Below are 24,643 nucleotides of genomic sequence, written 5' to 3'. Positions count from 1 at the left end.
TACTGAATTTGATTTTTGCTTCTCGTTTTGGATTTGGCAACTTTTGTTAAGATCTCATTGTTTGACCGCTGTTCTTGCACTAACTGTGCCTTTTCTCCAGATTTCCATTTTCAAAACCTCCCTTGATATTACACCAACAGACAGGTTTTCTTGTTCCACTCTTCCTTTTCTGAAATTTTTTAATATAAAAGGTTTCCCCATTTTCATTTTGGTTTGTGCTTGTGCTATTCTAAGTTTGGAACTGGGCTGATGTTATGCTTGTTGTAAATTTACCCTGTGCAACAGTGGAAAAACATGTTAAACAAGATATGTAGCTAGTAAAATTCCAATGACACGTGTAATTCAGCAAAGAATCATTGTTTCATCGTTACTTCCAATTCATTTGCTTCATGCTGTAATTATTCCAGTAATATTAATAACAAGATGTTGTGGGAGTGTGTGAAAGAAGATCCACTAACTCATATAAAAATGAGGAGCAGTAGCTCTCATCACGCAATTATCAATTTCTGTTCAGCACTTCTCTTCTATGTCCTTTGTATTCTAGTAGATGCAAATCAACAAGGTAGTAAGTAAAATGAATTTCTTATTTACATAACTGCTTTCGTAAAGCAACATTCCTGCTGGTGGTGATTCTATTCCAGGATAAACCACAGAATTATTATTGCTGTTTTGATTGCATGAGTTGGATTTAAATAAATATAAGTTCAGCCAAGAATAGTAGAGAGTTTGAATTATTTAATTTTAACTTTTATATTTTTTGTTGTGTTTTCCTCTCATGTGTTGCAGTCCAGGAAAATTTGAATGCATTCAGGAAAGTGAAAGGATACTGTCAGTAGAAGTGATCTAACAACACTAGTGAAGAATACATTTCTGCCTACAAAATGAAGGTTGCCTTCTTGTGCACCACTTTGTTCTCCTGCATTTTTGTTACCATGGGTGATAAGAAGAGAATGAATTCTGATTGGTGCAGATGGAAATCAACGTATGGGGTGCAATACAATTCAAATGTAAGAGAAAACAATGTGCAAAAGTTGTTTAACCTGAAACCCTGTCAGAGAGAATAACATCCTAAATCTTTCACAGTACAGTATCTAGCTGTACAGAGTCAAGGGGAGCCTGAGCAATATTAGCATACATGTGAAAAAGTAAGTACACCCCTTGAAATGTTCATTCTTTTTTAATATTTGTGGGCATATCAAAGTTTGTTCTTTATTTAAACAGTATCTGTAGATACAACTGATAAAATATAACACACATCATGCCACACTTAGATTTTGTAGTCTGTTGTCTAATTTAAATAAATACAAATGCAAATTTAGCAAGTGGAAAAAGTAAGTACACCCCTACATTCATCACTTCAGCAGATAACTAAAATTAGAATCAGGTGCAGAAGATTAGATGTAAATGATCAGATTATCATTAGAGATTTTGTCTGAACCCGTCTTATTTGAGTTTGGTTAGCTATTTGTTTTTGATGTGGAAATATTAACACCATGCCTAGATTGAAAGAGCTCTCCGAGGTCTTCAGGAAGAAGGTTATGCAGTAGATGCCTATGAGTCTAATAAGGAATTTAAAAGAATGTCCAAACAATTGGAAACCAACAATTCCACTGTCCAGAAAATCATCAACATGTGAAGAAAGTTCCAAACAACTGTCAGTTTGACCAGGCCAGGGCAGTCCAGCAGTTCAGTCCAAGAGCGCATGCTTAACCAAGTCTCTAAGAACCTCATAATTTAATTACCTACAGGACCTACAGGTAGATTGTGTCAGTGTTGATATCAAAGTGCATGAGTCTACCATTAGAAAGAGATTGCACAGATTAGATATACATGTCGTGCTTGGAAGAAACATTTTGCTTTCCAGAAAACGTTGGAGAAAGACTAAAGTTTACAGATTAACACATAGGCCAGCAAGTTTCTACCTTTATCTTCTCATGGCACACATAAACTAATTACTAAGATTCTACAGCACACCAAATATATATTTTTAAGCTAATCAGAAAAAACAATAGGTATCATTTGATTTATTTACAAAAAAAATGGTAATTACCATATATACTCACGTGTTAAGTCGGGTCTTGAAACCCAAAAAATCAAACATAAAATCAGAACCCAGCTTATACATTCATTCAAAAATGTGACACATTATTTTTTTACATCTTCCTGCCTCCTCTAATCTCGCATCAGTTTCTCAGATGCATCAAATTTTCTTTTAGCAGCGCAGTTACCAATTTCTTTTGCTACTTCAACGATGTTTAATTTAAAACCAGCTTCATATTTTCTTCTGATTGAACGCTCCATCATAGATAAGGGATGCTCTTACGAGAAAGTTGTATGAAGGTGTGAGATACAAAACACACAAATTAATGCAAATGTTGCTTTGAAATAGTTTGGGTATTACCGTGTGGCAGTGGTGGGCCGTCAGGGCCTGCAAGGCCTTCTCTGCTGGCCTAGAAAAATATCTGAATCACAAACTGATGTTAATTATATTTTGTCCATGAATACTTATTAAATAATTCCAAATAGTCTGTCCGCTTCCTTTCATAGCTTTTCCGATGGTTGTGCTGCTTCCAGACATGTATTTTTGTATTAAAGCATTTAACCACTCACATTTCAGCCATCATTTGTTGCCAGCAGAGTCAAAGTCAAAGATGCCTTCACAATCCATTCTGCAGGCCCTCTAACACAAAATAAATGTCGATTAAACTGTTGCTTCAACCAGTCAGATTTTGAGTTGGTGTCAGTAGGGCCCTCTAGCAGGCATACGGCAACGTCACCGCATTCAGACCCATTGATTGGATAGAAGCCGATATGAGGAACTCTACGAGGCCACTGAACGCACCGCAGGCGCTCCGAGCACACGAAGAGGTCAAACGCAAGATCCTCGCGCGCACTACCGCCAACTCCATGGCAGGATCCTGGACAATATTATTTGCCAGACACAGACCAGATTTCAAGACCACGAAAACCTGATGTTTGTCACGCTCCTCGAGCCCCAGAAGTTTTGGGAAAAGAAGAAAAATTTCCCACATGCAGCCTTCTCCAGTTTAACACAGAGCACTTTTTGATCTGTCTCGGCTAAAAACAGAACTGACTGTAATGTATGCCATGGATGATTTTGCAGGAAATCTCCCACTGATCTCATTGACTTCCTTCATCAGAAAAATCTGAATGAGAGCATGGGGTTGCTGTACACATTGGTATGTTTGGCGGTGACAATTCTCGTGTCCACTGCTTCTGTCGAGCGGACATTTTCAGCCCTAAAGCGAATTAAAACTTAATGCCAGAAATACGACAGGGCAGGTTCGGCTTTCAGCATTAGCTTCAATGGCGATAGAAAGGGACTTTTTGATGGAACTGAAGCGCACGGATAATCTATACGACAGAGTAATTGAACTGTTTTTGAGGAAAGAGAGGAGGATGGATTTTGTTTACAAATAATCTGAATTTTTGGTGAGTAAAATGTTGCGATTTTCCTAAATAATATTGCAAGTTTATGAGTTATTATTGATGTTTTTTTATGTGTCGCGGCTGTAGCTGCAGTATTAAGGAACTTGTTCACCCCTGGTTTGTCTGTTCAATAAAGGCATTTATTGTGGCTACAGGAGTTATCTATCTGCGATTCAACGGCTCTTTATACTGTATTTCTGCATATTAAGATGGTATTTATAACCATAAATTAGTTTTTGAGGGGCGGGTTGATTCAGACGGAGCACTACTGAAGGTCTAGGTGTGAAATGCACGATCCGCCACTGCCGTGTGGTCACATAGGCACAATACGTAGAAAAAAAAAGGCAGTGTGCTCCGTGGTTACTCTCTTAGGTGGGCATTAGCATATCATAATCTCTTAGACCAATAGTGTGAGTTTTCCGCATTCGACGTATACGACCATTATAAAATACCAGAAATTATACAGTAAAATCAAGTCCCTACTTATCCATGGGATAACTTATCCACATTATTTACGGTACCTACCCTTTTTGCTCCAAACTTTAATTACTGTGCAGATGATAATAAAAGCAAATGTAGCATGCGAGAAGAAGAAAAGGGTCTCGGAGTTTCAGTACAGGATCAACTGGATCAGTACTTAATGGAAGTCCAGCACTTCTCTGGCACCAGGAGAGGCAAGAAAAGTTAAAAAAAAAAAAAAAACTAATAATGATAACATTAAATATTTTTTTCCACTGGTTTGTGCTATACATTTGTTTTCTGTATGATTCCAATAATTTTGATAATCTTTACAGTCAAAATCACTGAATTTGCGCATTTCCTGATCAAATACAAGGGAGAAACACGAGGTGCAATAGTGAAGAGCCAAACCTCATTTCAGACTGCGCTATCCCTCACACACAGGGTTGATGCATGCAATTGGCGTGTGCCCGTTGCTGTCTCACTGTGTGTCGCCAATATAATGTTTGCACACGCATTTATTATACACCCTGACTTTACATAGTGTGTCTAATATCTTTAATGTATGTGAGTGATATATTTAGTCTTGCTGATCAGACATAAAACCACAGTGAAAAGGAACAAAGTGAGGCAAACAGTACCGTGCCACACAGAAGGAGGAGCATGTGAGCCCAACAGGTGCTTGTTGCTGCTGTTTTTCTATGCTCTGGGTGCCAATAAGTTAGTGATATCAAAAAATCAAGGGCACTGCAGCGGTCCGTTTATTTTTTCTTCCAACTGACTGCCAAAATTGAAGATTAAGACTTTTAACAGTAATGGAAAATAAGGAGGACTTTTACAAGAAAGTGACTTTTTAATGGAAAAGGATAGGCGCATGGACTTCATTTACAAATAAAGGTAATACCATAAACGTTTTCAATTTTATAAAAAATGCGATCAGAATTAAAAAAAAAAATCCAACATTTGAAGACTAAAGTTTGGCCTTAAATAATTTGTTTGTTTTTCCTGTTATCCATATGTTGAACAGTCTGCATTAAAATTGATTAAAGCATCAGAATTAAAAGCTTTTAAAAACAACTAAATATTTCAATTAAGGTCAAAATTGAACTCTATACTTTCATTTGTATTGAATTAGTATAAATTGTGTAATTGCAACGACAAATTAAAACACATGGAGGGTGCAGAGCAAATGTGCTCTCTCAATACATGCAACGTTCTTTCTCAACCAAATATGCGCCTTACCTACATGTGTATAAAGAATGCTGATGAGATATGAAACATAACTAGTACTCAATGTGCAAGCTGCCAATTGAATAGTGAATAAGATGTGGATTCATATATTTGTAAATCTGATTCTGAAGGAGTTAGTGCCTCATAAACCTCACCACATGTCACTGCTTCAGTACTGGCAGTAGAAATTGTAAACATGCAGTCTGCTGGTGCCAGTGGCTGAGGACCTGGTGTGTGTACCTGCATCACAGGCATTCGTCAAGCGAATATTTTTACTGTGTGACTATCTCTGCAACGGACATCCTTGCAACATGAACAAAATGCGTGCTTGTTTAAAGCTTAACAACAACGTGCTTGCACAGACTGGATTTTTGAGTTGAAACATTTGATCTTGCTGACTGTACTCATTAGGCCACTTAATCTGTTTGCTCATTGACAGTCAAGCTGTTTTTAATGGCATTATGAACTGTGAGTGTATTTTGTTGACTGAAACATAACTTGCATTGAAATATGTGCCCAGGATTGGTTCCTGCCTTGTGCCCTGTGTTGGCTGGGATTGGCTCCAGCAGACCCCCGTGACCCTGTATTCGGATTCAGCGGGTTAGAAAATGGATGGATGGATGGATGGATGTCGCTTGCAGAAATACTCAGAAGATTCTGCACTTATGTGTAACCCAATGCTTATGGGTTGTATTGATAATGGAAATTAGACAGACTATAGGAGTTAGGAGGAGAATTGTGTTTCTTTCTTAACATCAGCAAAACCAAGAAACTGGTTATTGACTTTTGCTATACCAAAGAGCCTCTAGGTCTGGTCACTACTCAAAGAGTTGATGTAGAGGTGGTTCACTCCTAGAAGTATTCAGGGGTCCACATTAATGACAGGTTTGGCTGGTCTCAGAACACAGAAGAACTATATAAGAAAAGACAGCAGTCTCATTTTTCTTAAGAGACTGCTGTCCTTTCTTCTGGGAAATGACATCCTTCACATTTTCTATAACTCTGCAATGGCCTGTGCATATTTTCTATGCTGTGGTATGCTGAGCTGGTAACATCACATCAAGAAAGGCCCACCAAATCAAGAGGTCAATTAAAAAGGCAAGCTCAGTTATAGGACGCACTCTGGACCCTCTGCAGGTATTAGCAAAGGAGAGAATTAAAACAAAACTGAGTGCCATTATGAGCAGTTCTGCACATCCTCTCTCTGACACACCAACACTAAGTACTTTCAGCCAATGCCTCACTGTGACTGTGACAACCAACTCAGAATTTTTCTTTAAATTTTCAGACGAAAGTACAGTATGTGTGTATATTTATTTACTTACTTATCTACCATAGCTGAAATTCCTGGCATTTTCCGGGGAGGAAAATAAATTGTTTTTTTTTAATTGTTTGAGAAAAATATAATAAAAGCGCAGCTTTAAAAATAAAAATAAAGTAACAAACAATGTAGACTCACTACTGTGCTTGTCTTGCGGTCTTGTATGTATGTTATTATCCAGTTGACTCTCGGAACTGGCCAGCTCTATTTAATTTCAAAAGCAACAGGGACGCGGTGGTGCTCAAACATAAAGAATGCAGATAGTCACCTCCCGTTCGCCCTCTGGTGGTCGTTCTGAGTGTGAACTGGATGATAACATGCATACAAGACCGCAAGATCACCTCCCATCCTACCCAGAACTGGGTGGGTTAGGTTTGATTTCACCCTACAGTATTTTTAGTCGACCAATGAGAAACATGTGCGCCAAGTTTCATGAAAATCGCTACAGCCATTCAGAAGTGATGCTGGAACATACATACCTATACACACACATACGTTGACTTTGATATATATGTCCCCATGGACACAAATAAAGTTATTTCTTCCAATCTATCTATCTATCTATCTATCTATGTCTAGTATGGCCAAGGGTGTACTTTAAAATGACATCACCTTTATCCAAATATACTGTTTAAGTGAAGATCAAATCTTGATATGTCCACATATGTTAAAAAGAAAAAAAAAACATTTCATGGGGTGTCATTCAGCTCATTAGGACGTGATACCTTTGGGACTGGGGTGACACAAGATGTTTTCCAAAGCCTCGGGATTCTCCCCTGTTCCAGGCTCAGGTTGAAGATGCGCTGTAAATGAAATGTAAATGTTAATATTATGAAATGACAATTAGTCTAACATATAGAAGAAATAAGTTTAGGCGTTGGTTCGGACTCCCCTCAAGCCTATAATGGAAAAGTGTATTAAAAAATATATAGTGTATAGATGGGGTAGCTAGTTTAATATATCTGTCCTTAGGTATCTCTTGTTTGTTTCTGTGCAGATCCTCAGGATAAAAATGGCTTGTTTTTGTGATTGCTAATTGTTCATAAAATAAAGCAAAATGGGCTTCTTCATAATATACAGATAGCACATCAGATTTCAAAAAGTACTTCTTAATGAAAAGAAAGTGCAGAAATAATAATCAGACAGTAAAATGCTGCACTTATCTTTTATTTTGACCTTTTCTTACTATTTTCCACACTATGAACATGCTGAAAATTAACTTATGTCCAGTCAATAGACTATGTGATCTGTTTTAGGAAGAGTCCAGGAAGAGAGCCGTCTGGGAAGCAAATTATAAGGAGATCAACAAGCACAACAAGGACCCTTCCCAATTATTTAAAATGAAGATGAATCAATTTGGAGATCTTGTAAGTTCACTCTTAACACCTTTAGACCTCGATCCTGTGCTTACTGAATCTTGATTTGCACAGATTACATCGTGTCAAACAAAGCTGATTTATTCAATCTTGTTTAACTGCCAACTTCTCCCTTTGTTATAGACCAACCTAGAGTATCAACAGATTCTTGGGGCTTTAGTTAACATTACAGTGAGGAAGAAAAGACAGATTGGTGGGACTGTTTCTGCCACTGAACTGCGGTCAAAAGCCATGCTACTCAATGTCACAAGCATTGACTACAGGACATTGGGATATGTGACTGAAGTGAAGAATCAGGTAAGAGTAGCCGTGCAGAAACTGCATTTTGAAGCTGTTTAGGTAAAGATAAAGTTCAGTGGTTTAATATTGTCTATCAAATTTTCAAAGGGCGCTTGTGGGTCCTGTTGGGCATTCAGCACCACGGGAGCCATTGAAGGGCAGCTCTTTAAGAAGACAGGCATGCTGGTGTCGCTGAGTGAGCAGAACCTGGTGGACTGCTCCAAGGACTATGGAACATATGGATGCAAAGGGGCATGGATGGGCAACGCCTACAAGTATGTGCTGTACAATGGAGGCATCGAGTCTGCACTTACTTATCCTTATATAGCAAAGGTATATATAAAAATCTGCCTAAACATATATCTACAAACATACGTGTATTTTCAAATCTGTCTGATCAAATTTATTGTCATGAAAGCAGTAGCTTTTCTTAGGAAACTGGTTCCATGGCAGAAAGGTGTCAGTCCATAGAAGGGTCCACTGATGCACCCACCCATGCTCATATTCACAAAGAGCTAGTTTGTATTTACCAATTCACGTAACCTTCTCAAACCCAATTCTGGATCACATGAGCCTGTTTAAAAGAAAATAAGTGGTAAATCAGTCATTATAAACAAAGCTACTCCTTTTATTTAATTTCCTACTTTTGTACCATTAACATTACTAGGATGTGATAGATCTAGATTGTAGACTTTCATGAAAACTATAAGACAGGTGCAACTCCATACAATTTTATTTTCATACATCATCTTTCAAACATAATAATGTAGTACGTTAGGCCCTTTATATTTACAAATTCCATGCTTTTTCATAATTATAAGCTCAAAAAATAATAAAAAATGAAAAAGCTAAAATAAAACAGGTATTTGTCAGAGCACCAGCTAACCAGAAACTTGCCATACCTAAGACCCCTCAGACGCAGTACATCCTCCTATTTGCTTAGTAAGTCTCTTCCCCCAGCCACAATGCAACCTATGACTCACTAAATAAATCTATGCCCCCAGACTACCTCCCTCCAATTTCTCAATAAGCGTCCGCCTCCAGGCAAAATACATCCCTTCAAAAAGAGGAAGAAAAAGGCAAAGGAAAATATTTTCAAACATAAATTTGAGCTCACCCCTCCATCACCACCGGCATCTGTCCCACCCCACCCCGGAGCTTTACAAAGAAAACAGAGTAAAAATAAATTAATAAAACACACAGGTCACTGACAAATCCCACTCATCCATCTGAGAGAGCAAGAACTAAAATTTACAAATGAAGTCAGATTAATGCCACCCATTACTTACTCATGGAAATAGTGTCTTCCCCTGTTGCTAATGGTTCAAGCTGATAAACCATTGATCCATGTGACTGACAGTTTTAACAGAGCTGTGTTATACTGTATAAAGAGGACCTCCAGACAGAGAAAGTAACAAGGTCAAGGTTCTTCCACCAGGAACCTATTAATGTTTTAGTTCTTATAGCAGCTGTTGAACTACTGTAATGTGCTGTTAATAAAAAGAGAGGGAGAGAGAGTAAGGAAATCTAAAAGGAGTACAATGATAGGAGAGCAAGGAATAGACAAAGATAAAATGAAGGAGAGAGCAAGAGCAATTAAGGCCCATAGAACTGCAATAATGAGACATTCCCAGGACCTGTGGAGACCCAGTGCTTCAAGGGAACACTGTTAACAAATTGGGTCAGGAGCTAAACCCATCATGTAATGCTTTCTAGTATAGTGATAAACTCTATGAATAACTTTATATCAGATGTTTGATAATTAGAATTTCTAGAATCATTTTTTATGTTTTTGAAAATTGTGTTCCAACACAGTGGAGTTGATAGGGTAATATCAGTGATCCATCTCTGGAAAGATGTGAGTCTGGCTCCAAACAAATTGTTGATAGTACGTGAGACCCAAGTTGGATAGGAGATGTGTTGCCCATCAATGTTTAGAGAGCTATTGTGAAATACGGGAATGAGAGAGTGAAACACTGAAAGGATCCAAAGTGCTTTCTTACTCCGTGCCAAAGAGCAATTTTTTTGTTTTTAACCAAATGGCACCTCCTGCAAAGTGTGAGGTGAAATGAGGCTTTTCTGCAGAGGAAAGTGGAGGATTTAACCATAGGTACATCAGACATAATACATATGCCCAATGGTACATTTCAAAATTTGAAAGAGAAATGTCTGGCTCAAATTAAATAGAGTTTTTGATATGAGATATTGTAGCACTCTATAATAATAACTAATAGCTGACCTGACCAGATGCCAAAAGGAAGGAGGTTAGGGGAAGGATTGAACTAACAAATTCAAATAATAGAGAATATTCCTTTTTAATGATTACCACAAGAGACAAAAACGAAAGAGATTCCTTCAGTTTCTCAGTAAGTCTCTGCTCCCCAGCCACAGTCCAACATGTTACTTACTCAGTAAGTCTTCTTCCCAAACATTGTAAATCACTTCAGTTTCTAAATAAGTCTCCATCCACAGCCACAGTACAACCTGTCACTCACCCATTAAGTTTCTGTCCTCAAGCATAATACACCCCTTCACTTTCTTAATTAGTTTATTTTGGCAGGAATGTTTTAGAGGCACTTAGAGACAGAGAGTCTCACATGGTGTGCTGCCTTAGAGACAGAGAGTTTCACATGGTGTGCTGCCTTCTGGGTGCACAGGTAGATGACTATCCTGGAAAGTTGGATAGGATTCTGGCTGGAGTGGAGGTTTATCCAGTTTTCATTCTTTATGACATCAGCTCTGCAATCCAAATTTTAAAGAGTTTGGTGCCACCTAAGTGATCTTCTATCATTTTCTACCTGTGCCACACACCAGTCCAGGTAAGAATGAGAATGAGTGAATCAGAAGGCTTAATGTGTGGCTCAGATCTTGGTGTCGGATAGATCGGCATAGGTTTGTAGGGCATTGGGACTCCTTTTGGAACAGATGCCACCTGCTTTGTCGTGATGGATTACACTTGAGCAGAAGGTGTACCAAAATACTGGTCGGGGTTGGTCAAATGAGTAGGATTGTATGAACTAGGAAATTATGGGGCAAGGAGTTTAGGACAGGCTAAGGTTTAGAGTGTCACATAAAGGGACAGGCAGTAGTATAAATACAAACATCCAAGAAAACTTTGATAGTTCTAGTATACTGCTACAAAGCCAAAGTAAAATTAAGTAATACATCAAATATGTATTCCCTTAATGCATAGGAGTATTAATAATAAAATAAAGAACTTGGAATATAATAGGAAAAACAGAAGCATGGCTAAATAGCAGAGATGAGCAGGAGTATAACAACGATGGATACACATTGTTTAGGAAAGACAAGCAAAATTGAAAAGATGGAAGAGTAGCCATCAGTCATGAAGGACTTTAATTACCCAAACATTAACTGAGTTAGTCTTACAAATAGTAGAACAAGAGCTTTTAGACATAATCAGTGACTTTTTAAACACAATATGTTAAAGCTTGAATGATGGGGGAGGCCTGTCTAGATGTATTATTCTGTAACATTCAGGATAGGATTCAATGAATAGATGTGATTAAACCATTGGGATCTAGTGACCGTAATATGATACATTTGGCAATGTTTTGTCAGAGTGCATATTCAAAAACTGAAACAGTTGCATTTAATTTTAGTATGACAAATTTTAATTAGATGAAGCAACGCCTAAATATGAATTGAAATTAGTTGTGTGAAGACAGCTGAGGAGATGTGGGTGAAGTTTAAAAGTTTTTTACATTTAATGCATGGCAAGTTAATACCAAAATTTAGAAGCAGTAAGAAATTACAAAGAACCTCATGGTGGATAAGAAAGAAGTTAAAAAGAACGTTACAAAGATGAAAACAGCTGTATAAGGTGTATATGACTAATACATCTGTTGTTAACTGTAGAACATATGATAGCTTAAGGTATATAAACGATATTAGGAAGGCTAAATGGCAGTAGGAGGGAATATCTACTCTGATTTTTTCAGTATTTTAGTAGTAACAGAATGGTCAAGAAGGAAGTGAAGCACAATAGGAATGATAATGGTGATTTACAATATACAGACAATGAAAAAGCAAATGCTTTGAATGTGTATTTCAATAAAGTCTTCACATGTGAAGAAGTCGATAATCTCCCAAAACTAATAGAAACTACTAAGGAGGTACTTAGGGATTTGCAAATTGTAGAGGAAGAAGTACTGCTTAGATTAACTATGCTGAAATATGCTGAATTTATCCTTGAATACGTAAAGCAGTTAGTGAGTATATATGTAAACCCTTGACACATATCATAAGAAAGTCAATCTGTAGTGGGGAAAGTTCAGAGTGTAGTGTGTAGATGGACTCATAATGGGCTAAAACACAGGAGGCAAAAGGTTATGATACAAGGAAGCTTATTAGAATTAGGTGATGTTAAGAGTGGTGTCCCTTAGGGTTTAGAATTATGGTTTTAATATATATAAATGATCTGGGTAGGAAAATAAATAAGCTGGTTAAGTTTAAGGAAGATCATGTAGAATCAGCTACATTTTTACAAAGGAACTTGGAACAGAAGTAGGAATAATAGATTTGAATACACAATGCAAGGTCTAAAAATTAAAGTACTGCTAATGAGAAGGATTAAGGAATTGTAGTGGACTTTTCACTATCTAAATCCAGACATTGTTCAGAAGTGATCAAGAAAACTAATCAGATATTAGGTAATGTAGCACAATGTACAGAGTACAAGTCATGGGAGATTATGCCTAAGCTCTATAATGTACTAGTGGAGACTCACCTGGAGCACTGTATGCAGTGTTAGTCTCCACATTGCAAAAAAGATATAGCAGCATCAGAGAAAATGCAGAAGAGAGTGATCAGGCTCATTCCAGGACAGAGAGATATGAGTTATGAGAAGATATTAAAGGAGTTCTAACTTTTCAGTTTAAGCAAATGAATAGACACATAGAATAAATTACCAAGCAGTGTTGTATAGTGTAGGACTTTAGGAACCATGAAGTTCATTTGGATAATCTAAGTGAATAGGACATATAAGCTTGTTAGGCAGAATGGCCTGTTCTCATGACAACTGTTCTAATGTCCTAAAGTTTCCAACCCTAAGAACAGTACCATTTCTTACATGCTCAGTACATTTCTGCCTCCACATACTCCCATGTCTCTAACCACAATTCAATCTCTGCCTCACTCAGTGCCACCTCTAACTCATTCAATAAGTATATGTCCATCCATAGTACAATCACACACTAACTCAATATGTCTTTGTCTCTGGGACATTACAGTCTCTCACTTACTCAACAGATGAAGTACATTCAGGAAATGGATGGATTGATAATTACAGCATGACACATATACATTAACTCAAGTATTGTACATGTATAGAATTACTGTATATGCATATACATTCGTTAAAATAAAAAAAATTAAAAGCTTTTTGCAAAGCATCAATTCTCAAATCTGGTATCAACACACCTCAAGACTGACTTGTCAAACCACCAAATTCTTGACTAAATTTGCTTCATTATAGGATTAACATGCTTGGAGTGTATTTGATACTTTCTGTAGGTTGTCCAGTGCTTTAATGCACTTGATTCATGGATATAAATAGCAACACATGAATCATTATCATAGTTATACCATACCATTATTATAGTCATATCATACCTTAAGATAATTGGTCTGCAAACTGGGATTGTATTCTGTTCCCACTCTCTTACTGAGCATTTAAATAATTCATTATGTCAATTTGTATTTTATATAAAGTATGATTATCTCATTTACATATATCTAAGACTTCCTCTTCCCCCTTCATATCTGATTCTCTTTTTCATACAGTGTCTTGTAATGAACTTGTTTGAATTATCAGCTGCCACTTCCAGTTATGCATTTCATGGTGAATTTGTTTAACCAAAAGAAGAAATAATACAAGAGATACATGTACAGTCTTACCCAAGTAACCCCTGCATTCCCACAGCTGCCATGGGAATTTGAGGAGCTTTTTACAACAGTACACTCTTCTCAGTTCACTGACATTTACAGTCATTTCATTTAAGGTCTTCATGCTTCTGTAATCATAGATCTGTTTTCATCTCTTTTGAGAATGTTATTTCCATTGAAGGGTCACAGAGAGTAAGAGAGTACAAAGCAGGAATCAGCTTCAAATCATGGCTCGGTGACTATACATACAGCTAATAAACATACGATAGATAGATAGATAGATAGATAGATAGATAGATAGATAGATAGATAGATAGATAGATAGATAGATAGATAGATAGATAGATAGATAGATAGATAGATAGATAGATAGATACCTGTAGATGTCATGTGAAAAGTAAGAACACCCAAAGGAAATTGTTGACTTTTGCAAACAAAGAACACCCAAAGGAAATTTTGCAAACAAAAGATTTTCATGTAAACAGCACCTACAGACAAGGGTAATATACTTGATCAAATGGCACATAAAATTGATATGGTGTAATCAATCTCATAATCTGAATTAACAAAAACACCCTTACATTTATAACCACTTCAGATTCATCAATTTAGTATCAGGTGTTCCAGTTTAGGTGTTACAAAAGTTTGATTTTGAACTTCCTTAAAGAGGATGGAGGTGGAACCTGTCCTATTTAAACCACAGATATCAACGGTTTGGTGTTTGATATTTGCTATTGATGTGTGTGGTGTTATCACGCCAAGATCAAAAGAGCTCTCCAAGGCCATCAGAAAGATGTTTGTGAATGCCCACCGCATGAATCTGGCAAGGGACTGTGGAAGTAACTTCCGAGGAAGACAGGAATAGTTCAATCAACCAGTCTTTATTCAGTCACAGATGAGTACATGGATTCCACATTACAATACAGAAGAACAAAGTCCCCTTGTTTCAATCGGCTTTTAATACTCATTTTCGTCCCTCGCCCTTTACTTGTGAAACAGCATCTAAGCATTTCATCTTCTATTACACAAATTGGCTGTTTCTTTTTTGTGTGTGTATCAAGAGGGGTCCCAAAGAAGGAAAAGTCATCTTTCCCAAGTCTAACAGACACATGCTTAATAAAGAAGTTTTCCTAGGTCAACTTACTGCAACCTGTCTTATGACAGATGCCTGTATGAATGACCTGCCATTATAACAAAACAGCTTTTAATCCTTAGTAGCTTGCAAGCAGTTAAATTTTCTTTCACAGGATTTAGAAATATCAGTAACTTTTTTGAAATCAAGCATTCCACTGTAAGGAAAATCATCTACAAGTGGCGTAGATTTCAGACAACTGCTAATTTTTTAGAACTGGCCAGCCTATCAAATTCAGCCCAAGAGCTATGTGTTTGATACTAAAAGAATTTTCCAAAAAACACATTTCATTGCGGGGTCTGCAGGTAACTCATGCAAAACATGGTCTCAAAGTGCATGTATCTACAATCATATATTTGACATAAATGCAAGGTGTGGCAGATAAAGGCCTTTGATGTCCAAAAAGAACATTAGAGCAAGACTACAATTTGCATTTGAGCATATAGGAAAAGAACAGGCCACCTGGAACAATGTGCTTTGGACAAATGAGTCAAAGATAGAGTTGTTTGGCCAGAGTAACTATAGACATGTTTGATGCAAATCAAAAACAGTATTTCAGAAGAAGAACCTTATATCAACTGTAAAGCAGGGTGGTGGAAATGTTATGGTTTGGGGATAAGAGAACAGTCGCAGTGAGACATTATTGTTGAAGGTATAAAGGAACCTCTGTAATATTTTTTGACAGACTTCTGATAAATAATAATCTGTTAGCTAAAAATACTCAAAGCTTACGTGTCAAAGAGAGGATGTGCAGCATTGTTCATAATTACACTCAGTTTTGTCTTCATTGTCTCCTCCACTACTACCTGCAGTAGGACAAGAGTGCATCCTATACCTGTGCCTACCCTTTAATTAGTTTTGGTTTGGTGAGCTTCTCTTGAAGTGATGTTACCAGCCCTGCACACCACAGCATAGAAAATTGCACTGGCCATCACAGAGTTGTAGAAGATGAAAGGATGTCACTACTCACGTTACAGGAATTCAGGCTCCTAAGAAAATAGAGCCTGTTCTGCCATTTATTTTACAGTTCCTCTGTGTTACAAGACCATTATCTATATATATAATTCACTAAGGCAAGACAACCATGGAAAGCACGCCGGATGGGGCGTGGATTCACTAAGCCGCCGACAAGTGAGACACCTATGGAGCACGCAGGAAGGAGCAACACCCACCAACTCCAAGACCATTGGATACGACGACAACTCGCAGGGCCACGCCCACTAACTCGGACACGACAACACAGAAAAAATGGCGTCATTTATATTCGTCTGTCGTAGAGGCCACATGCAGTGCAGGTCAGGTTAATGTCATGTGCATGTCATGCACCTCCAAGCTACGTTGACTGTTCATAGAAGCATGTTTCTCGCGGAGGTGAATCGCCATATGCAGTGTGTGAAACGATTTGCGAGGGGTATCCCATGGGATCCTTAAAATAATCCTTTACAACTGAGGTTAAAGCACAATGAAGTAAGCAGTCTTTAAAAACCGACTTTTCGGTTACGACGCATGACGCGTGCACCATAGCAAACTGTTTTACACGCTACATAAACATGCATCTGCTTAGATGCTCCTGCAGGAACACGGAAGACGTTTTCCTGCCCACCAACACTCCTTTTTCACTGGCCGGCGTCTACCCTCGCTCTCTAGGCATTCACACTGCCTGCCCATTTGCCCGGACGCAAAAACTTACCGACCACCCAGTTACTCCCTTTCGTCTGTGGTAAGAGTCCACATGCACGTCTGAGCTCTCTCCAGAGTTCCATCTTTTCATTCACTTACTGTTGTATTCTTGCACCAACCCTTTTTAGACATCCGTGTCTTTCCAGAAGTGTTTAGCATTTAATAAATAATTATGCATGACATTGAGCGTGTGTCTACCCGGTGTGAGTAAGCCGTTGAACCCCATTCGGGTTGCAAACCATGGAATTCCCACTAAGTGCGACTCATACGCTCCCACTGGTTGTGTCCCAACCCTTTGTACACACCCCCCTACCACCTCGCTACTACCGTGGTCGGGTGTCTTGGTGGATTATATATAGAAAAGCAGCCAACGACTCAAGTGACGAGTTGGAGGCATGAGCGGGCAGTGCATACAGAACGAGAAATCAGCAGACTAGCATGATGGACGGAGCTGAATGGACGTCCTTCTTCTCTCCTCCCGTTCCACACTCCGCGCCGTGCAGCCCCATCCCTCCGTCTGGCAGAAGAAGGTATGGGGACGGTCCGCCAGTTTTCAGTCACGGACGATTGTGTGTTGCTTCATTCCGTGCATTGTTACAATGTTGCCTTTTTTGCTGATTTATTACATTACCGACTTTTCAAATGTTAATTTTCTCCCTGTGCTTAAAAATCATTAAAAAACCGGCCTGATTATGCGGCGTATAGTACGCCGCGGGTTGGCTAGTAGTCTGTAAATGATGTGGACCCCATGTACTTGTAGGAATGTACCACCTCGACATCTACACCATGAAGTGTTACCTGGTGTGAAGCTTCTTTGATGTTATTAGAGTCCAGTTGCTTGCTTTTGTTAAGTTGCAGACAATTCTTTCTGAACCAAGAAACAAAGTTCTCCATCTGACTCCTACTGTATACTCGGTTTCATCCCTCTTATTGATACACCCCATGAGTTCAGAATCATCGATTTCTGCAAGTGACATGACCTGGTTTTATATTTATAGTCCAATGTGTACAGGGTGAAGAAAAAGGGAGACAGGACTGATCTTTGTGGTGCTCTACTGTTGCTCACATCCATATCAAAGACACAGACTTTGAACCTCGCAAACTGTCTGCTTAACAGATACCCAGGACAACATAGGCTCATCTCTCTACATATCCTTGAGCTTGCCCCTTAACTGGCATGGTTGGCTGATAGCGACTGGGATTTGACTCTTGTTTAAGATATTTTTAAAAATTCACACTCAGTGCTATTATTTATTTACTTGTTTATTTATCAGACCCCTTTACCTTATTAATCTATTTAAACAATATTCTGTGAGCGCTATTATATGTTGTAGACCTCAAAAAGTGACTGTTACAGCACAGTAAAGAATGTATTAGAAAAGATTACCTTTCTCAGTTTACATTTTCTTTCTTTTTTAACGGAAAAACATGGACATTTCAATGTTTTCAATGATGTTGTTCTCGGTTTAATTTAAAACAATGAGATGAGGAAATCTTGGCTCATATTGCATGGGAAAAGTATCCTAAATAAAAGGGGCAAGTTACAAAGACCAGAGTTATTTATTAAAAAATAATAAGCTTTACTAAAACAATTATTCAGCCCTATGGACAACAACCATTCATTCATTTTTGATTTTGCTTAAGCCAGTTCAGAGTTGTAGAAAGTCACAGCAGCTGGAATGAGCCTGACTGGCACAGCAGTCCATCAACACACATATTCAAACATACTGGTTGAGATTAGAGTCTCTATCAAGCACATCTTTGGGTGGCGTAAGGAAAACTGCAGGACAAGGAGATACACAAAATAATTGATTGCGTACATATTCACCCCCTTCAAGTCAGTATTTACTTGCCGCACCTTTGGCAGCCATGACAGCCTTAAGTCTGTGTGCATAGGTCTCTCAGCTTTGCATATCTGGACACTGCAGTTATGTTCCCATTCTCCTCTATAAAACTGCTGAAGCTCTGTCAGTTTGCACGGGGATTGTGAGTGAATGGCCTTTGTCAAGCCCAGCTACAAATTCTGAGTTGGATTGAGAGCTAGACTCTGTTTTGGCCACTGCAGGCTCCACCATTAATGTTGTTTTAAAGCCATCCATTTGTAGCTTTGGCTTTATGCTTAAAAGATGTTGTCCTACTGGAAAACAAATCTTCTCCCGAGGTGCAGGTTTCTTGTGGACTGCATCAGTTGAACAAAAAGGTCAGTATTGGTCTCATCAGACCAGTGAAACTTTTTCCAGCTGATTTCAGAGTCTCCCATTTGCCTACTGGGAAAATCTAGTCTGTTGTGATTTGGAGTCTCAAACATAACAAAAAGGGAGTGAGGCCTTCTAAAATTACCACAGCTGGTAATGTAATGTCCAAATGTTTCAAAAGTCCTTATAATTGCATGGGGAAACACTTTCAAAATCCCCACCTAGATATAAACTGGCCTTGAAGAATCTTTCTAAAATAACCAATTTATTCTTCACAAATGCTCCATGGAGCCCAAAAAGCAAAAGAATTGCCCAAAAAGTGTAAGGCAATCCAATATGCACAAAGTCTCAATACAATGGTACAGAAATGTAAAAAAAAAACACAGGAAGAAGGTCAACATCCCAAAAAAACACCTAAGAATAGAAAAGGCACAAGAACTTACCAAAACTTCCACAGTGCATTCACAATGAACCACTAGGAACTGTGGGAGACCCTCTGGATTTACAGGATGGAGGATAGTTTAGATTGCCAGGTGGTCCATCTTGGAGGACCACCCACAGAACACATGGAACATCACAAAGGCATAGTACACAAAGCAGTGATCCAGAAACATAGTTTTAAAAAAAAGACAGAGCAAGAAGGTCAAAATCCTAATAAATAAAAAAAGAAAAGGTACTCCTAGAGTGCATTCACAATGAGCCGTCAGGAACTGTAGGAGACCCCTAGGTTTACAGGTAGTTACTGCTGTGATTGGCATCTTGGAGGACCACCCACAAAACACATGGAACGTCACCAAGGCATAGTACATGAAGCAAATAATACATGAAAGTAACATTAACAGAAAACCATGAGCCAAAAGTGAACCAAAAATACATAAAACAAGAATATAAATAAAACAGTAGAGCTTTAACCTAACCAGCCTGTCTAGGGAGATTCACCCCAAATCCAGCAAGCCTTAAAACAGGTGAGAGTTTGTGTCACGTCATTACCTGCCAGGTGCTAGAGATGAGAAGTTGCTCCCATGTTCCAGAGCAGTCACACATAATACTCCTTCAGTCCTCTTTACTCATTCAAGAGCATAAATCACTGAATTCACATACAATAGAGTCACTTGAAACATGGCCTGCTGTGTTCCCAAGGCATGAATTCAGTGTAAACAAATGTGGAACAGGGCAGTAACAAAGGAAAGGTCTAGAAATATCTGTTGAAATTACAAAAACATACTAAGTAAGAAATAAAAGAAATAAAAAGAAATTCAGAAATGTTGGATTGGCGTTGCTAAATTAGCCCTAGTGTATGTGTGTGAGTGTTTTTACCTTGTCATGGACTGACACCCTGTCCGTGGGATTGTTCCTGCCTAGCATCCTAAGCTTGCTGGGATATGCTCCAGCCTCCCATGACCCTGCTCAGATATGGAATGTTATAGGCTTATGAGATGACTCCCACTTCTGCCTTGTGTCTCTTAATAAAAGTTGTCCATATTGCCATTTGGGTGTTTACAGGATAATCAGCCTTGTCATTACAACAGCTCCAGGTCAGCAGCTTCAATTACAGACTATAAGTTCCTTCCCAAAGGCAATGAGCAGGCACTAGCTGACGCACTGGCAACCATTGGGCCCATCACAGTGGCAGTTGATGCAAGTCTTCCCAGCTTTCAGTTCTACAAGTCAGGTGGGTTTCAAATGGAAACCATATATGAGTTCTTTAACATAAACAAATATGAATGTCAGACATTCTCCAATAAAATAATTGTCCTTTTTTGACAGGGATCTATAATGACCCCCGGTGTAGTTCAACTAAACTAAACCATGCAGTTCTTCTAATTGGATATGGATCAGAGGCTGGCCAGGACTTCTGGGTTATCAAAAACAGGTAAGGTGCATATTTCCAATTTTTTTTCTTTTATATACAGTATTCTAAGTTGTGTGTTGATGTTTTCAGTCTATATGCACAAATGAGATGAAACTACGTCTGTTAAGAACTGATGAAATAAGCTTGTGAAACTGAAGCATGTATTTCCTGAAACAATGAGGTCTTCTCTTCGTACCAACATAAATAATCTTCTTCTTAACATAAATAATAGTCTTCTTAACATGTTAAATCACCTCCACTTCTCAGATGAGATTTTAAATTAAGTACCTCAAATATGGAACAGGATGGTGGTGCGGTTATTTGCACTGCTGCCTCAGGTGTCCAGGGAATTGTCTGCTTTGAGTCTGCCTGCTCTCTCTGTGCACATCTGAGTTTTCTTCAGAGATCTGGGTTTCTAAATCAGTCTTACGATGGGCTTTAGCCCCACTCATTGCTGGTTCTTGTCTTGGATTTAGAAAGAAATGGATAACTAAACCAACCATTCCACTAAGAGTTAATCTGCTTTTCACCTTTAGCAAAATTCTATGTGGGAACCGCTTTGTGGACCTTCAAATGTCATTCATTAATTGCTTTATCACTGCATTTAACCCACTTAATGCAATGCAGGACTGGAGGAAATTGGAGTTTCAGCACCTTTGGGTACAAGACAGGAGCCAACACTGAATAAGACAGCTGCCCATCTCCAAAACAATATTTTGACTACCCTATTATTATGTAGTAATGAATCTATCTTTATTAAAGTTTCTTTTGTGACCCCATGGTTCTGGAAAAACAAGCCTCACTTTGCCATATGTTAGCTAATATCTTCTAAAGATTAAATATATTTCAGTTTTCATTGTATATGTATATTGAGTGGCTGAACTGTAGCCCTATAGACAACATCAGAATATACTGGTCCATATGACATGCAAAAATAATCCCATCAATATGTGAAAAGCTACTGTATATAAGAAGATGTAAATAACACCTTAATACCAAATGAATCTTAATAGTATTGTAAAGCTCTAGGGGGTGCAAGAGTCATATTAATGGAATTATTCTATTTACACTGGTGTGTAGCCAGTGGCGTAGCATAGTGGGGGCAGCAGGAGGGCCCGCCCCGGGCGGCACTTGTACAGGGCGGCAAAGAATTACTGTATATTTTAGTCTTTTAAATTGAAATACCTAAATAAGGAGGCAGCGAAATTTTCTTCTGCCCCGGGCAGCTGACACCCACGCTACGCCACTGTATGTAGCCCTTTAAAGGACCATTGGCATCTTCAGTGACCATTTCGATCATGCAGCTCAGCCCTTCAGCTGTAACACGTGCTTCCAGCTGCTTTGTCCTTTTATCTGGCCGTGCACTCCACCTGGTTCCACCTCACTCCACTCACCTGGTCAGAGGAAACATGCATGGCACACTATCCCCTTGCCCCATGAGCCAACCTAAGGCCAGGGTCCACATCTGAGGCTCATCAACCTAACAATGAAGAGTCATGATAGAAGTGCTCTCAAAGTCTTGTGTTTGCACCTCCTCCTGCCATTGCTCACAGAGCTGCTTTTTATTGCCTGCTCCTCCAGGTATTCCCACTCCCTTGGACGGACCTGTCCACCTGAGGAGCATGCCCCTTTCAGACCCAGGGTTGCTACACTATTGGCGCTTTTCCACTGCATAGTACGGCACGACACGGTTCAGTTCAGCTCACTTTTGGGGGGTTTTCTACTGGGAACAGTACCTGGTACCTGGTCCTTTTTTTAGTACCACCTCAGCCGAGGTTCCAAGCGCGCCGAACCGTTACCAAAATGTGATGTGTAAACTCTGCTGGTCACTGATTGGCCGGAGAAAATCGTCATTACTGTGTCACTGAACTTGCGACACGAGACACAACAGACCCGCTAGATTTTTAGCACAGCCAGCAAAGGTTCGGACGCACCATTTTGTTTTAACCAAAAATGGCTGTTTCGTGGTCTATTGAGGAAGTACAGACATTCCTCTCGTTGGTAGCCGAGGAGTGGATCCAGCGAGAGCTGGATGGGGCGACGCGGCGCAACTATAACGACACGTGAATAATCCCGCCCACTCTAAAAGCGGTACTAAACTGCAGTCGAAATGCAAACCGAGCCGAACTGAGCCGAACCAAGGTGAGCTGTACTGAACCGTGCTGTGCCGTACTATGCAGTGGAAAAGCGCCATATGGGAAGCCAGTATACACACTGCTTGCTTACAGTATATGCTAGATCCTGGCACAGCCTCACCACTGCATATTCTCACCTTATATTAACTCTTTACAATAGTAATATGTTTGTGTTGCCATTTACTCTTCTTCTATTAGCTATACCTGATAACTTTAAATACAACATAGACACTACTTTTTGAAATTATGAACTTATTGAATTAGGATCAGGCCATCTAAGAAATAGGACTGAAGTAATGATGAGACAGACTGGGTTGATATACTAGTTGCATAGTACTGAACGAAATAAAAGTGAAGAAAATGAGGCAAGATACCTGGTGTGCTAAAAATCAATAATAATTATCAGGAATTAGAGGACATGAATTGAACTAACTAAACTTGAAATTCGCTTGAGGCCTGACGTTTGAACACAAACTGAATCTGTTTCCTGGAAAAGTGATTTTTCTTTTGCTAGGTAATAGAATGTGACTAAGGGTTGGGCCTTCAAATGACTTCATTACTCCAGTTTTGATGCTAAAATCAGGGAAATTTGGTACTTTTAAATAAAAATTAAAGCAAATTTGGTTACTCTCACCATTAACTGAACTGTTTCTCTTATCCAATGGTAGCTTCATTTTTCCAAAATTACGAAAGTTCAGCAGCAACTTAAAAGAATGGGTTTCAACAAAATCCTGACACTCTGAAATGATTCCACAGACAAAATATCTTTGTTTTTAAAAGTTTTAGTTAAAATTCAAAGTAAAACAGTTCACATTAAAAAGAAAAATTAAAATAGAAAAAAAAAAAAATTGTTGTTAAGAAAAGTTCTTTTCAAAGCTTAAATCTTGTTATATTTCAAATCGTTACAAGGCACTTCAAAACGTTTCTGACCCATTTCAAAACGACAGTCAGAAAACTGCATGCCTATCTAATTTCTAAGAAAATGGGTGCTTTAAGTCCTTGTGTCCTGGGACCTTTTCTAAACAGCAACAGACACAATTAACACACTGCATCTCAGTTATAGCAAGAAAGTTCTCTCTCTTGCTAACTTATAGGGAGAAAAGACTATACCATTGTCTACGACTATAAAAGAAAATGATATTCTATTCAAATTAAGCAAACACTAATATGAGTTTAACTCAAAGCTTTAACTTTCTATGATTGCCTCTTACACCAATATTAAGGAGAAGTGCCTAGAGGCTGTGCACCATTTCTTGTGGTACAAACTTTTGCATATTTGCCTGTGGACCTTCCCCTTAAGCATTAGAAGCTTTCATTTTGGAGCTTTTTTTCAATTAATCTTAAATAAATATCCTTTAAATTATTTTAATATCTTCATCATTTTTTTGGGCTTTGCTTTCAGTTGGAATACTTCATGGGGTGAAAACGGCTACATGAAGATGGCAAGGAATAACACCAACTTCTGTGGCATTGCTGCATACACCCTGTTTCCTGTAATGTAATGTCCACTGAGACTTGGGGATGTATCTTTTAAAAATGTATGAAAATGAGCACATGGCTGGGGCTGACAAGTTTTGCTTTATTCATACATTAACTTCAGAAGTGAGGCAGGATCCTTGAATACATT

The 24,643-nt window shown here is 38.6% G+C and overlaps 1 protein-coding gene across 1 annotated transcript; it reads left to right on the top strand.

Annotated features, from left to right (window-relative positions):
• The first annotated feature begins 477 nt into the window (after positions 1-477).
• Positions 478-24,643, top strand: LOC120530332 (procathepsin L-like). Its single transcript, XM_039754741.1, has 8 exons — positions 478-565; positions 787-1,007; positions 7,717-7,827; positions 7,960-8,133; positions 8,224-8,448; positions 20,533-20,701; positions 20,797-20,902; positions 24,419-24,643. Exons 2-8 carry the CDS (start codon positions 882-884, stop codon positions 24,516-24,518), a joined length of 1,011 nt encoding a protein of 336 aa, XP_039610675.1. The 5' UTR covers positions 478-565; positions 787-881; the 3' UTR covers positions 24,519-24,643.

The sequence above is a fragment of the Polypterus senegalus genome, chromosome 5 (genome assembly GCF_016835505.1).
Source record: "Polypterus senegalus isolate Bchr_013 chromosome 5, ASM1683550v1, whole genome shotgun sequence".
In the NCBI taxonomy this organism is placed as follows: domain Eukaryota; kingdom Metazoa; phylum Chordata; class Cladistia; order Polypteriformes; family Polypteridae; genus Polypterus; species Polypterus senegalus.
Note: the sequence above shows the minus strand (reverse complement) of the source record. Positions and strands in the feature narration are given on the sequence as shown.